This window comes from Carassius gibelio, chromosome B3 (genome assembly GCF_023724105.1).
Source record: "Carassius gibelio isolate Cgi1373 ecotype wild population from Czech Republic chromosome B3, carGib1.2-hapl.c, whole genome shotgun sequence".
Taxonomy (NCBI): Eukaryota; Metazoa; Chordata; class Actinopteri; order Cypriniformes; family Cyprinidae; genus Carassius; species Carassius gibelio.
The window spans coordinates 32,884,768-32,901,164 of record NC_068398.1 but is presented as its reverse complement, the minus strand read 5'-3'; the positions used below and the strand labels follow the sequence as shown (position 1 = coordinate 32,901,164).

Sequence of the window (16,397 nt, the reverse complement as noted above, 5' to 3'; positions counted from 1 at the left end):
TCTAAACTTATAATTTATTGATCACTGACTTGAACCATCTCTCGAATCTTAATCTAAATATATAAATAGGTAATATTTTAGTTTAACATTCAGATACATTGCGGGTATGGAAACATTTGGATATGTGCAGAACAAGACGTAAGCAATAACCTCCAAATACATCTAGCCGAACCTGCGCTCGCTCGACCTCGTATGCAAGCATGCATGCACTGACCCGACCTAATGCACTGTAAATGCCGGGTTTTTTTTAAACAAACAGGCATATCGGAATGCAAAAATTCTAAACCGAACATTTTGCAGAACAGGATCAAACAAAAAAGTAATGCTCATAATGCTTGCTTAAAATGTTTGATGTGAAAAAAGCGGTTCACTGACTGTGCAGCATTTTAATACTATAGTGTCATTTGAAAACATTGCAATTGCGTTTTAATATTTCCATGATCACCACAAAACCATTTAAAGAGGCCCTGACAATGCTGCTGGATCTTCTGAGAAATATAGGACAACACTGACGGGGTGCAACAATCCAGACCCTGGTGTTTCTCTTCTGTCTCCCAGTGGTACATCATTCAGAGTGGTCTCCAATGTGTTTGAAAGAACATGCATCATTCCACTGTCACTGCATTGTCCACCGAGTTGCTGGGGAGGTGCTGGCCATTCACCAAGAGATTCACCTCCTAAAGACCCCAGAACATATAGAGGCAGGGCTGGGCTCTAACTGATGTTGTTTTTTCTAAGCTATCTTGTAAATGGCTTTAAAAAGTACTTTTTGTTTAAATGTGTAAAAACATATCTACAAGACAGAAAAATAAACATTTAAATTAATGTTTTGGGAAAAAAATTATGCTCTGCATTGAACAAATTAACAATGTACATAATTACATATCTTTTATTTACACATGCAAAACGAAAATCAGCTGGCTCATTTTGCTCAAGAATATCACTAAATTGAGAAAAATGGAAACAAAATACTGGTTTGCAATCTTAACATTAGAAATACTGTATGACAGCAATACATGCATACAAAATACTGAAGTGCTAAAGCTTGGTTAAAACATCTGCAGACATATTTTGCATGACAGCACTACAGAAACACAACAAAGGGAAAGAGTATGCCTTATCCACCTTATTTTTCACGTAAGGGCGGCCGTCACCATTTTCAAACTATAATGTGTTCAGTAGTTTTGCGGCCACTGTGTAGATTTTACAGGCTAGTTTACTTTTTATATGGACTACAGAAAGACTTCCATACTTTGTGTAGTTAAGCGGTGTCATAATAGGTGGTCAAAAGTAAAAAATACCTGCATGACATTTGTTTTGACCATAATCCACGCTCAAGATCTGAAAGTGGATGGGGGCACCCTATGATTTGATTAAATCTATATTTAAAAATGTAAAGAAACCACCAAAATTACCGTACGTTTGCTCTTTGCACTTCGTTGACGGCAGACCCACAGAAAATATATAGATATATCCACAAATAGGTAGGGGAGAGCGGGGCGAAAGTACCATTTTTCAGAAAAACCTCATTTTAAAAGATAATGTTGTATACAGAGATATATTTCTGTTGTGGCCAGTAACTCAGAAGTGTGGTCTAACAATACCAGGTGGTATTTTGTAGAAATGTAGAAAGACTTCAGTATAATTTCACTTTGAACATGAGGTGCACATTGTTACTTTCGACCCCATCGGTTGGGACAAAAGTAACACACAGGTAGGTTAAAAGTAACACAACAATATAAGCTAGATTTTTTTCTGTTACTCTTATTTTTATTAAGTATACCTGATTGTAACCTTGTTAATAAGTAACTGCAAACATATTTTATCCTTTATCTTTGCAAAAAAAAAAATTAAATTACATTTTCATATTTTCATTTTAAATTCAAGTTTAAGTTTCATCAGATGTCTTAAAACCTGACTGTATTTTTTATTGTAAATTTCAATGTATTTTTATAAAATAAAAAAAAATTCTACAGAATGCACAATATAAAAATTTAATCACATTAGCATAATAAAAAAACTCTAAACATAATATAACAGTAGGCCTATTTATGTTTCCATCCAGTTGTTTTTATGCATGAATTGAAAATGTGCATTAAAACATCTGGAAACACTGCAAATTCACAGGTGATGGTGTAAAGGCTAAGATATGGCTAAAACCTAAATATAAATGTGACGTAGCAGCTGCCCAGAGAGTGATGTTCCTCTATGTCCAGAAACACCCTCTCAAAAACATCTGGATAAAACCGAACCTCTGTCTGTCTTTCTGAACCTCACTCAGACATATTCTTTTGGTATAATATGACATAAACATTTGTAAGAAATGATGCAAGACACAGAAATTCACAATATAGCTTGCACTGGAACAAAATAAATACTTTTTGTGACTGTAGCAGGACAAAAGTAACAATTGTTACTTTCGTCCCAACAGGAACTCCTGACATTTAAACTTAATTTAATTTTATATATTAAAAAAAATGAAAATGCAAACTTTAGGATGGGTTAAAGCACTAAATAACTTGTAGATTGATCATTACTGTGACACATGAAACAAGAAAAACAACACGACTAATATAAAAAAATTACCGCTTCAACAATTTACTTTTTGTCCTCGAAAACAGTTTTACGGACCTAACTTCCGGAAACGATGAGGAAATCACGTGATATTTCTCAGCTCCGTCAAGGACTGCATGCTGAATATGCTGACATAGCTGGGAATGCAAATACAGAAAGAGGCTCGGAGAAAATCGCTTTGTTACTTTCGTCCCACGTTACTTTCGACCCCGCTCTCCCCTACGTTATGGCTACATGTTAAGTGCTCTAACAACATACATTGTTTAAACTATTTTTTTTATGGATGACACTCCGATTGCTAATCTGAAGTTGTTGATAACAGTAAAAAAAACTGTTACTAAAGAAGCACAGGGATAGCTAAAATTGTTATTCTGTTATTTATATTTATATTTATCTATATTTATTTCACTTCCATAGTAATAATTAGAAATAACACTATGGATCCAATAGTAGTTTGTACAGTATATTAACATTATTCCAAATATACTCCTTTGTGTTCAGTAGAACAAAGAAATGTATACAGGTTTAGAACAACTCGAGGTTGAGTATATGATGAAAATGTTCATTTTTGGGTGAACTATCCCTGAAAGCTATGTCCTGAGAATGTATTGAATAAAAGTACCACTGTAGTGCGACTGGAACACCATGGTGCCATGTACAAAATACAAACCCGATACCAAAAAGGTTGGGACACTGTACAAATTGTGAGTAATAAAGGAATGGAATAATTTACAGATCTCATAAACTTATATTTTATTTGACAATAGAATATGGATAACATATCAAATGTTGAAAGTGAGATTTTGAAATGTCATGCCAAATATTGGTTCATTTTGGATTACATGAGAGCTACACATTCCAAAAAAGTTGGGACAGGTAGCAATAAGAGTCCAGAAAAGTTAAATGTACATATAAGCAGCAACTGGAGGACCTTATTAGGTCAATTGGCAACATGATTGGGTATAAAAAGAGCCCCTCAGAGTGGCAGGGTCTCTCAGAAGTCAAGATGGGCAGAGGATCACCAATTCCCCCAATGCTGATGCAAAAAATATTTGAGCAATATCAGAATGTAGTTTCTCAGAGAAAAATTGCTAGAGTTTGAAGTTATAATCATCTACAGTGCATAATATCATCCAAAGATTCAGAGAACCTGGAACAATCTCTGTGCGTAAGGGTCAAGGCCGAAAAACCATACTAGATGCCCGTGATCTTCGGGCCCTTAGACGGCACTGCATCACATACAGGAATGATACTGTAATGGAAATCACAACATGGGCTCAGGAATACTTCCAGAAAACATTTTCAGTGAACACAATCCGCAATGCCATTCGCCATTGCCGGCTAAAACTCTATAGGAACATCATAAAAAGGGAGATGTGACAAAGAAGACCTAAGACAGTTGAGCAACTAGAAGCCTGTATTAAACAAGAACGGTACAACATTCCTATTCCTAAACTTGAGCAACCTGTCTCCTCAGTCCCCAGACATTTGCAGACTGTTATAAAAAGAAGAGGGGATACCACACAGAGGTAGACATGGCCTTGTCCCAACTTTTTAGAGATGTGTTGATGCCATGAAATTTTAAATCAACTTAAAATGATACATTTTCTCAGTTTAACACTACATTTGATATGTCATTTATGTTGTATTCTGAATAAAATATTGAAATTTGAAACTTCCACATCATTGCATTATGCTTTTATTCACAATTTGTACAGTGTCCCAACTTTTTTGGAATTGGGTTTGTACTTTTGCTACTTCTTTTGTAATATGTTTTGTTAATAGGGGGTGGAGAATTTATCAGTTTCTCCTGAGCATCTGACTGACTTCAGTGTTGTGTTTAGCAGATGATGAGCAAGGTGACCATTAGACTGCACAAACATAGTCATTGCAGCTGCCCCTTCAGTACAGTGATGCCTGAAGTCCAGACATTGACAGACCACACTTATGCCTCAGGAGATAAAATAATGTTACACAAGGCAATACAGTTCCACGATGAATATCCCTTAGCCCTTACCATTCCCAAGAATGACACTAGCACTTTATTGTACACTGTTAAATTTTACACCTCCAATTTTAATCACTTACTGTAAGACCCTGCAGACTCATATGAGGACATTATATGTTTGTGAATTTCTCTGAAACTGTACATGCCATAGTTTTATGTCTGGATGTCCTGTACAGAGCACACTGAGGGCTTTTCAGAGATACCAAATTATTGGATGGTTCCCTATATTTGGTAACGTGGCATTAATAATAAAAAAGACAAAGACATGCCCCTGTCGCCTCTGGCTTGCTTAGTTGGGGTCACTTCATCTACAGCGATATCGTTGACTTGATTGCAAATAAATGCACAGACACTATTTAACTGAACAGAGATTACATCACTGAATTCAATGATGAACTGCCTTTAACTATCATTTTGCATTATTGACACACTGTTTTCCTAATGAATGTTGTTCAGTTGCTTTGACGCAATGTATTTTGTTTAAAGCGCTATATAAATAAAGGTGACTTGACTTGACCTAATGTGACGCTAACAGTCTTTTGGCCTACAAAGTGACGTCATAGTTCCATACGGATCCTCGTTCGCGCAGACGTCATACTTCATCAGCGCGTTTCCGCTGTTCAGATCGAGCGACAATGGAAGGTACACAAGACCTCGCTGACGAAATAAAACGAGAAGAAGAGCCGCAGTGTCCTGGCGTCCTTTCCGACTCGTCAAGAAGCGGCGCAGGCAAACGCTCGAGAAGAAAGACAGTATATGAAAAAGCTATGACAAAAAGACGTCTGGATCAGGAAAGAGCAAAAACCCGAGTTACAATCGGCTCTGCTTTCCCCCGCTGGAGACAGCTGCGAGAGTCAAAGTGTCTGAAAACCGATGCCATGGTTGCCCTTTTTCTTCTGGACAAGTAATCACATGTTTTTTTTTTTTTTTTTTTTTTTTGCTTCATGTGTTTTATTAGTAATTCACTTTTTAGCTTAAACAGTTTGTGTGTATATATATATATATATATATATATATATATATATATATATATATATATATATATATATATATATATATATATATATATATATATATATATATACGAATTAGCTAATTGTTAACAGTACCTGGGTCAAAAAGGGAACTATTTTTATGTTTTCAAAGTTACGAGAAAAGTACAACATCCACACCTTTGTTGCATGAATTCATAAAGCCACCACCAGAGTTTTCCAACGGTTTTTCCGAGTCTTCGTATGAACAGTGAGTACAGAGTCATGTTTCTTCATTTAATAAAAAAAAAAATATCCTTTGTATTTTACTGGTATTGTTATTGTCCTTTACGAAAATCAACCATGGTTTTATTGTGGTAAAAGTTTAGTAGCCATGGTTTTTTGGCGTAGCCTATTGATTTCCATTTGTATAACCACAGTTTTACTACGAATACCACGGTTAAACTATAGTGTAGCAAAACCGTGGTAAATTTGTGGTTACCGTGAATTAACTATAGTAGCCATGGTCTTTTGGTTTAATTTGTGGTAAAACCATGGTTATTAGGTCAAGTAATTTTTTTAAGTATTGTTTACTTTGCATCGATCTTGATTTGGTCTGATGTGTTGGTCTGAATTTGGGCTAAACCTACATCTCCGTTAATAAGACTAGAGCAGGGATCTCCAAACCTGCTTCCGGAGAGCATCTTCAGGTATCTCTGAAGACCTTGATTAGGGTTTGAGATGAACTTTGCAGGACTGTAGCTCTCTAGGAGCAGGAATGGAGATCCCTAAATAAAAGTAACTGAATGAGAACTATTCATGTTGAGTTTAAGTGGAATAAAAACATTAAAATAATCAAATTTAAATTAAAATAATCAAATGATTTTATTAGATTATGTATTATTTTATTATACAATTAATATTTTTTATGGTGTAAATTGCTAAAAACAACAAAAACAACAACAAAAAGAACTACTTCACATAGTAAATTTCTTTTGTTTACTATTCATGTTCTCTTTTGCAAGACACAGGCCTGAAATCAAGTTTCTCATTAAGGAGGAAGAGGAGGAGAAACCTGCCTGTAAAATTGAGGGTTTATGAGGAGAGAGAGTAGGATGCTTCTGTTGGCAATCAGTACGCAATCCATGAATGATATTCCTCCTGTTCTCAGAGATGGACCTGCTGTGAACTCTGAACCTGTGAGTATCCTGTAGTTCAGGGCCCAGACTCTGTTGGCCCTAAAAACTGAAACACTGGAAATGTTCAATTTACTTAACACAAAACTTGTAAATCAGTATTATAAAATAACATTACATGGCATGAAAGCATATAAAGAAGTTATCAATTTAAGATAATAATAAAAAATATATATTTGATAAAAAAAAACAAAAAAAACAACCTGCTACAAATTGAGCTCAAATAAGGATGCACACAGAATCACACAGATTCACTGTAAAACCTGACGAGTTCTGAATACTCGAAACCTTTCTGGATACTGATTAACTCACACCATTTAAGTAGCTTAGTTTTTTAAAGAAAACGATTAATATACATTTGATTTGATTTAATATTTAAGTATACTTTGCTTAAAACTATTTACATTACATAATGTTTTTCATCTCTATATTATTTTGATGCAGTAGTGCTTGATTAAATACACATACTAAATAAAAAATATGTACATGCAACTTATAGGCTAATCATGCTGAAGTCCAGCATTAAAAACAAACCACAACTGTAGCTGTATTCAGTCTTGTTTTAAAAACACTGTGACTGCGTGAACAAGTGTACCTTAACATGACAAATACTCTGGAAGATCATCATCCATCACAGCTGCAGTGTTTGCAGAACGTGGAGGGCTTTCATTGACAAAGAGTGGCATTGATGAACTCATCTGATGACTCCACCTAGAACAAACACGGGGTCCAACTTAAAGTTTAATTTACTAGATTAAAATTAGACAGTTGCATTAACTGATACATACTAGCAATTCTCTTAATGCACTGAATACTTGTATTTTACGTTTTGAAGGACAGTGGGTCCTCTTCACTAACATACAGCAACAAATTAAAACTCACCTCTGTGTCACTTTCTGTGAAACAGTGGAATTCAGCACAAACCTAGAAAACCACAAACAAACAAATATGTATATAACCAATAACGGATTTTTGAAAGAGGACGATAAGTCTGTCTGGATATTTTATCCTGCTCAGTGTTGCATTTTCCTACCAGAGTTTACAGCACATGCACACCAGTATTGTATAATTTTTCTTAGGCTAAAAGAACAAAACCATAATTACTGTATTTGCATTACTGGAAGTGGTAGTTTAAGGGTTGGTTTAATAGGTGATCTTTTAATCAGTTAAGTCTAAAATAAATCATATCATATGATTGTCTAATCCCAATTCGCTTTAATGTGATATGATGTTTGTATTCTATTCTTGGCTTTCTTTAATAAAAAGGTGAGACTGAAGTACTGCACTTACACATACAGTAGGCTTGAACACACCTTGATAAGTGTCGCTTAATGTTTCTTTGTTTCATTATACCCCATTAATGATTGCGAATCGGATTTGTTTGTTTAAATGACGTATCTGTGATGAATTGTACATCAATAAATCATAACAACTAAAATAAACAGGACTTACAAATGTTCTTATTGTTTCTTTTTAGAAGGCATATTCTAGTCTATCCACTGGTTCACATCAACAACTGTGTGAAGATACTTCCTATAACTCTTATTACCCAATAAAATTAGTCCACACTGCAGAAAATTAAGTCCTGTTCCTTCATGTCAAATGCATAAACTTTAATATCTTATTATAAAGTTCACCCAGAAATGAAACTTCTTTTATCAGTTATGTCACTCCAAACCTGTAAGACTAATTCATTATCAGAACACAAAATATTTGTAGTATTTCCTCATAATTTTTGTCCATTCAATGAAAGTCCACACAACCAAAATATTCCACCTCAAAAATGCATGAAGACATTGTGAAGGTAATTTATATGATTTATTGGAAGCTTTTATTAACATGCAAACTTTGATCCTCCACATATATAGAACCCATGAACTGAAGCTCAAACATTCTTGAGAAATTGTCAGGTTTCTTCAACCGCTGAAATTATATATTATTATTTTTACAAGGTGTTTATACACTTTTTGAAGTTGGAAGACATTGGTTGCCTGGATTGGGTGAACAAAATTAAGAGAAATTAGAAAATTATATTTATGTTTTGAAAGTGGACCAGATTTATCAGTTTAAAGCGACATGAAAGTGAATAAAATATGACAAATAAAATGTTAGGGTGAATTAACCCTTAAAAAAATATAACAAATGGTCTAATGAATTAAATTTGTATGTAAAGGTTCATGATGAGAATCAATCCTGACAACAGCACGTGCTCCTCAAAGGTCCAGATCAGCAGAAGAAGTGGAAGATGGTGAAAGGAAGAGCTCTGGCCTGAAACACCTGTGTGGCCTCCTTAATGAAGGAGTTTGTGGATTCAACTGGCAAAATGACTAAATCTACTAAATATATTCTGCTTGTTTTTTAATCTTTCAATGTTAATATAATACTTAGGATTGTTCATGTATTCCATCCAATTGTTCATGATTTTCTTTTATAATGCTTCAGTATGTGTGTTACTCTTGTGTGTTACTGCAGGTTGTCCGACATTTACATAGTGATAGTGGACAATAATTCACTTGTTTTCAACAATAGTCCAATTTACTGTAACGAAGTGCAGGGGCTGCTTTTGTGTTCATGAATTGGATCACTATTCATTATTATTATTATTATTATTATTATTATTATAGTATGTTGTGCTCAGGATGGCTGTGATTCATTAAAGGAGAGTTTTCTAAATATAATTATATGTGACAAAGTTTTGTTCTTGAGTCTTACTGTCTGCATACACATTGTGAGAACACGTGAGGGAGAATATGATACATAATGTGTACATGTAGGTAAATAATCTCACAAGATTTAACAATAAAGGCATTAACAGCAAATACACAACATTTTAGATTAAACTGAACACACATATAAAATTAAACTTGCACAGTCATGATGTCTTATAACATGAAATGTAACTTGCAACATTTAACATAGCAATAGCCTAATATAAATATTTATTAAATAATATTCTGGAGGCACATTCAGCCCTATATTGTTTTTAATTTTGGAGGGGGTGTGGAATACATTTAAAGTATGCTTTAATATTTTCTATTAATTAATTTTAGACATATAACACAGGCATGCACATATAAATCCTTACTAGGATGCATTTGAGAAGCACCCAGTGATTGCAAAAACATTTAAAGCGTCGGTAAAATCAAGCCACAACGCAAATGTTCAAAAACGCGTCCAACGTCATTACGTCCGGTTTAGGGGCGGAACTGTTTAATGATGAAGTGAAACTGAAAGCGACTGTGTCAAACGCCATCTTCAGAGAACTCAAAATCAGAAAAGAAGGTAAGTTCATGAAAACTTTTAACTGCTGCAGTATTTAACTAAGGAGCGTTTGTGTCGGAATAGACTTAAAATCGAACTCAAGTCACGTCAAAGTGAATCAAAGATCATTATCTCTTAGGCCTATTCTATACGGAAACTTACACATTCATGGATGGAAATGGTCCAGCCACCTTATATATATATATATATATATATATATATATATATATTAAACAGAGAGAGAGAGAGAGAGAGAGAAGGATTTAGAAAGCTGAAAGCTGTGTCAAATATAGTTTCAGATCGACTTGAACCATTTGATATTTTGTTTCATATCCAGTGAATGTTTAATTATGCCGTTTGACTTGGAAATTAAAGTAGACTATGTCACAGGATAATCACATTTATAAACACGTAAAATATCCACAATATACAAGCCAGAAGTGTTGGCCGACATTTATACTATATCCCCATTATAGAGCAAGGATCTACAACCCTGCTTCTGGAGAGCTAACTTCCTGCTTCGACACACCTTCAAGTAACTTAGGACCTTGATTATCTGGTTCAGGTGTGTTGGATTAGGGTTGAAGCTGACCTTTGCAGGACAGTGGCTTTCCAGGAGCAGGACTGGAGACCCCTGATTTAGAGCAACAGATTGGGAACCACTCAGGTTGAGTTAAAGAGGAATAAATACAAATTATAAAATAAAAAGTAAAACCCAATAATTGATTTTTAAATGATCAAATTCAAATGTTGTTCTGTACTATGTATTATATCTTCTGCAACATACAAGCTTGAAATCAAGTTTCGCATCAAGTGGGAAGAGGAGGAGAAACCTGCCTGTGAAATGAGTGCGTATGAGGAGAGAAAGGAGGAGACTACTGTTGACGCTCAGAGAGCATCATCTTCAGGATTCAGCTGTGTGTCTATGAAGAGTAACAACTCCATGATTCAGCCCCCTCTTCTCAGTGATGTCGACGCTCAGAGAGCATCATCTTCAGGATTCAGCTGTGTGTCTATGAAGAGTAACAACTCCATGATTCAGCCCCCTCTTCTCAGTGATGTCGACGCTCAGAGAGCATCATCTTCAGGATTCAGCTGTGTGTCTATGAAGAGTAACAACTCCATGATTCAGCCCCCTCTTCTCAGTGATGTCGACGCTCAGAGAGCATCATCTTCAGGATTCAGCTGTGTGTCTATGAAGAGTAACAACTCCATGATTCAGCCCCCTCTTCTCAGTGATGTCGACGCTCAGAGAGCATCATCTTCAGGATTCAGCTGTGTGTCTATGAAGAGTAACAACTCCATGAATCAGCCACCTCTTCTCAGTGATGTTGACGCTCAGAGAGCATCATCTTCAGGATTCAGCTGTGTGTCTATGAAGAGTAACAACTCCATGATTCAGCCACCTCTTCTCAGTGATGTCGACGCTCAGAGAGCATCATCTTCAGGATTCAGCTGTGTGTCTATGAAGAGTAACAACTCCATGAATCAGCCACCTCTTCTCAGTGATGTTGACGCTCAGAGAGCATCATCTTCAGGATTCAGCTGTGTGTCTATGAAGAGTAACAACTCCATGATTCAGCCCCCTCTTCTCAGTGATGGAGCTGCTGTGACCTCTGACTCTCTGTAAGTATCATGTAGTTCTGGGCACAGACTCTGTTGGTGCCCTAGATTAAATATTATATTGGTGCAATACCCCTACAATCTGAAAAAAAACTGACAGGGAGTGTGTTTGTGTGTGTTTTACTACTGAATTTATACCGGAAACAAACAATGCTTTTTAATCAATCAATATGACAATCAATCATACAGCAACAATCAATAATTCAATAGTATTATATAGCACACACTATTAAGTAATTGATCCAAGATAATAAATTATAAATAATACATTTGCCCAAAAACAAACAATCTGCTCCAAAATGGACACAAATTGGGACGTTGAAACACACTCACAGACAGACACATGTTGGCACTTCTGCCTACCCTTCATAGAAAGCGTTTTTATCTGTGTTTACATTTCTACAAAACATTGATTTAGATTTATTTATCCTCGTAATGTAGTTATGTGTAATGTGTATTTCAAAGACAGTTGGAAGGTGTATAACAGCAGATGCAAAGCTTTACAGAAAGTTTTCTCTGATTCTCCTGGCGACTGTTCCTTTGGCACGGTCACATGTCTATTATATTCCTAAACAACAACTGCTCAGTCGCCATTAGATAAAACATAGGCAATATATTTTTCCTTCAAGGTTGAGCTGCAGCATATCACTGGAACAGAACTATTCATTCACATGGAGCAAAGCATACATGATTCAATGTCAGAGTTTAACATATAGCAATAAATAGTGCTGTTAACATAAAAAAGAATAATAAACATTGAGCATATGTAAGATTTAGTGGATACAGGGATTGTCTTCATGTTTCATACAGCTATCACGAGAACCACATAATAAATAAGAACAAAGTTCAAACTGATAATCTATAAAAAGCTGTATTTTTTTTATAATGATTCAGATGAGTTATTACAAAACAAATACATATTTATTCTCAAGAAGCCAGGCTAAATGAATAAACACTGTTCCTGCATTCCGGTCAGACTCTGTCACCTCAAAGACACCAAATACAGACATTGCTTCTAACACAAATACAAGAATAGACACACTAGTTTTAAGAAAACTATGATTACATATTAATTTTATAATAGAAGAGCGGGGGACTGGAAATCAGCCCCTTCACGTCAAAACAGGCAAGTCTTTTTAACTCAACTGCAGTGAATCAGGTTTTGTCAGTATCTTCGGGTTTAGGAATTTGTGGTGCATGAGCTCATAGACTAATTACTAATATATGTTATACTGTCCACTAGAGGACACAACGTCTCATGGTTACATGGGTAACCCGAGAGGTTCTTATACATTCAGTCAGTTCAGTCTGATCTGTCTTTTTCTTTTATCTTATCAGCAGGAAGAGAAAGAGAGCATCATCTCCAATATCCAACTGTGTGTCCATAAAGAGCAACCGATCCCCATTTGATCCACCCATGTTCAGGACTGGAGCAGCGCGCTTTGACCCTGTGTGAGTATTTGATCTTGATGTACCAGACATTTAACACAGGAACACAGAGTGTACACAGAGATTACAAGACAGTAGATGTACTTTAGCCAGTAAATATCATCAAATGAAATCATGTTCTCCTTTTTAATAAGACAGAAATTAATATTATGATTTACAGCAAGAAAACCTTAAGGAAGAGGCCTTTGTTTAAAAAAAAGTTAGTGATACATAAATTATAATTAATTCTCAAAATAGAAATCTGAAAATTCTGGTTTGGAATAAAAAAAAATGTTTTAGTGGTTGCCACGATTACTGGTTGGGGTGCTGTGGATAATCAAAATGTCTAATTCTAGCAATTATTTATACTGTAATATTTTATCATTTTGATCAGCAATCCTATAAATTAGTTAAGACGGCATCACAGTTGTCAACTTTTTAGTCAAACACGTAATTAACATAATCCCTCTCTCTCAACAAACAGAGAGAGTTTGTGGCTTTTGCTATGTCTCTTGTGATGCTTTGAATTAAATCATTGAAATTATGAATTGGAAAATTCTGGTTTAAAATAAACTTGATCCTAAATCAGCAGCTCCCAAAGTTTTTTTGCAGTGATGTCTAGCTATGGATAGTGCAGAATTTCTAATAGTGACCAATATGCTCAATGTCCATTTTTCACGTTCTTCACGTTTTGTGTGATTCAAGTTTAATTCAATTCAAGTTTATTTGTATAGCGCTTTTTACAATACAAATCATCTCACTTCTGGTGATGGGGGTTTTAATGTTCAACAAAAGAATGCAAAAACTTATTGAATCTGCGATTGCTGGTCTGTCACTGTTTAAATTAAAAATAATTTCACATGAACACAGCTTTTTGACCATGTCACTGTTTCTGTTATGGGATACTAAAATAATTTTACAATGTCTTTTTTTTTTTTTTTTTTGTATCTTTTTTTTATATAATGCATTTTCAGTGGTAACTCAACGACTGGCACATTCCCTTACTGTCAGAGCCACACCAGTCATCATGATACAGAAACAGACCTGCAGCTAAATTCAGGCCCAACAGTGCATGCTGATCTACTGAAGCACAAGCACAAAACCAGCATGAGGAACAAGTATGAGAGCTTATTTGAGGGAATAAAACTACAAGAAAATCAGACCCTCCTGAACAGGATTTACACACAGCTGTACATCATAGAGGGAGAGAGTGAAGGAGTGAATGAAGAACATGAAGTGCTACAGATGGAGAAAAGTTACAGGACACTCCAAGACACTCCAATCAACTGCAATGACATCTTTAATCCTTTACGTGAACCAGGATATGAGGAGAAGAGAAGAGAGAAGAAAGACACAATAAAGACTGTTCTTACTAAAGGCATCGCTGGAATTGGAAAAACTGTCTCCGTGCAGAAGTTCATTCTGGACTGGGCCGAGGGAAAAGCCAATCAGGATGTAGATTTCATGTTTGTGCTTCCATTTAGAGAACTGAACTTGATTAAAGATCATCAGTACAGTCTTCACAGACTTCTTCTTGACTTTCATCCTGAACTTCAAGATCTGGACTCAAAGATTTATGATGAATGTAAAGTTGTGTTCATCTTTGATGGTCTGGATGAAAGCAGAATTTCACTGATGTTTTCAGACAGTCAGAAAGTTTCTGATGTGACTGAGATTTCATCAGTGGGTCTGTTGATGTCAAACCTCCTGAGAGGAGATCTGCTTCCCTCTGCTCTCATCTGGATCACCACCAGACCAGCAGCAGCCAATCAGATCCCCTCCAACTACATCAACCGTGTGACAGAGATTCAGGGATTCAATGACCCTCAGAAGGAGGAATATTTCAGGAAGAGAATCAGTGACGAGCATCAAGCCAGCAGAATCATCTCACACATCAGAAGAGCAAGAAGCCTCCACATCATGTGTCACATACCCGTCTTCTGCTGGATCTCATCCACTGTGCTTCAGAACATCCTGAAACAAGATCTCAGTGCAGAAATCCCTCAAACTCTGACTGAAATGTACATCTACTTCCTGCTCATTCAAACAAAGATGAGGAACCAGAAGTATGAAGAGAGAGATCCAGAGAAACTCCTGCAGTCCAACAGAGAAGTGATTGTGAAACTTGCTGAACTGGCTTTCAATCAGCTGATGAAGGGCAATGTGATGTTTTATGAGGAGGACCTGAGAGAGAGCGGTATAGACGTCACTGACGCCTCGGTGTATTCTGGGATCTGCACTGAGATCTTTAGAGAGGAATCTGTGATTTATCAGAGGAAGGTTTACAGTTTTGTTCATCTGAGCTTTCAGGAGTTTTTTGCAGCACTGTATTTGTTTTTCTGCTATTTACACAAGAACAGTGAGGTTCTGAAGATGTTCCTGACAGGAAAGAACAGAACTGAGTGTGAGAAAGTTTCTCTGGATGTGTTTCTGAAAGAAGCAATGAATAAAGCCTTGAAGAGTATAAATGGACACCTGGATCTTTTCCTTCGATTTCTTCATGGTGTCTCACTGGAGTCCAGTCAGAGACTCTTAAAGGATGTGCTGATACACACAGAGAACAACCCAGAGATCTTCAAGAAAATAATCCAAAACCTCAAACGAGGTCAAAAAAGCAAAGTCAGTCCTGAACGATGGATGAATCTGTCACACTGCTTGATTGAGATGAAGGATAACTCTGTAGTTGAAGAAGTGCAGGTGCTTTTAAAATCTAAAGCAAAAACTAAAATTCTTACTCTTGCACAATGTTCAACTTTGGCAAACATGATCCTGATGTCAGAGGAGGTGCTGGATGAGTTAGACCTTAAAAAGTACAATATCAAATCAAAAGAGGGTCGATGGAGACTGCTACCTGCTGTGAGAAACTGCAGAAAAGCTCTGTGAGTATGCAAATATGAACATATATACATTTGACTGATGTGATTTCTGTTTTTTTTTTTTTTTTCAATCCAGTTTCTTATTATCTAAAAAATATCCAAATTAGAGTTTAACACAAAAGACTCAGAGTAAACGCAAACAATATATATGCATTAACATAGTTATGCATAGTTATACAGTTCAACATATGTAACACCATTGCTATTTTTCATAACCTTAACTTTACAACTTTATACCTTATTCACCCTTAAAGGGTGCATAGTTATCATACTTACAGAAGCCAGAGAGGGTACGGTACAAAGTTGTACTTTTGAAGGTATGAAAAATAACTGTAGTGTTACATATGTTGAACTGTAGTGTTGGCAGATTCACCATTATTATAATGTTTATATTAAAATTATCATAATGGTAAATCTGTGGTTACTTCTGTCTTACTATGAATACCATAGCTAAACTATA

The 16,397-nt window shown here is 35.7% G+C and overlaps 1 protein-coding gene across 2 annotated transcripts in view; it reads left to right on the top strand.

Annotated features, from left to right (window-relative positions):
• Positions 1–9,941: 9,941 nt before the first annotated feature.
• The window catches only part of LOC127951837 (NACHT, LRR and PYD domains-containing protein 3), a 90,619-nt gene continuing 84,163 nt past the window's right edge, over positions 9,942–16,397 (top strand). For both annotated transcript variants that reach the window (XM_052549886.1, XM_052549885.1), the window contains exons 1-4: positions 9,942–10,031; positions 10,801–11,636; positions 12,972–13,085; positions 14,036–15,940. In XM_052549886.1, the coding sequence (XP_052405846.1) occupies positions 10,855–11,636; positions 12,972–13,085; positions 14,036–15,940 (2,801 nt within the window). In that variant the 5' untranslated portion in view covers positions 9,942–10,031; positions 10,801–10,854. The remainder of the gene's footprint in view (positions 10,032–10,800; positions 11,637–12,971; positions 13,086–14,035; positions 15,941–16,397) is intronic.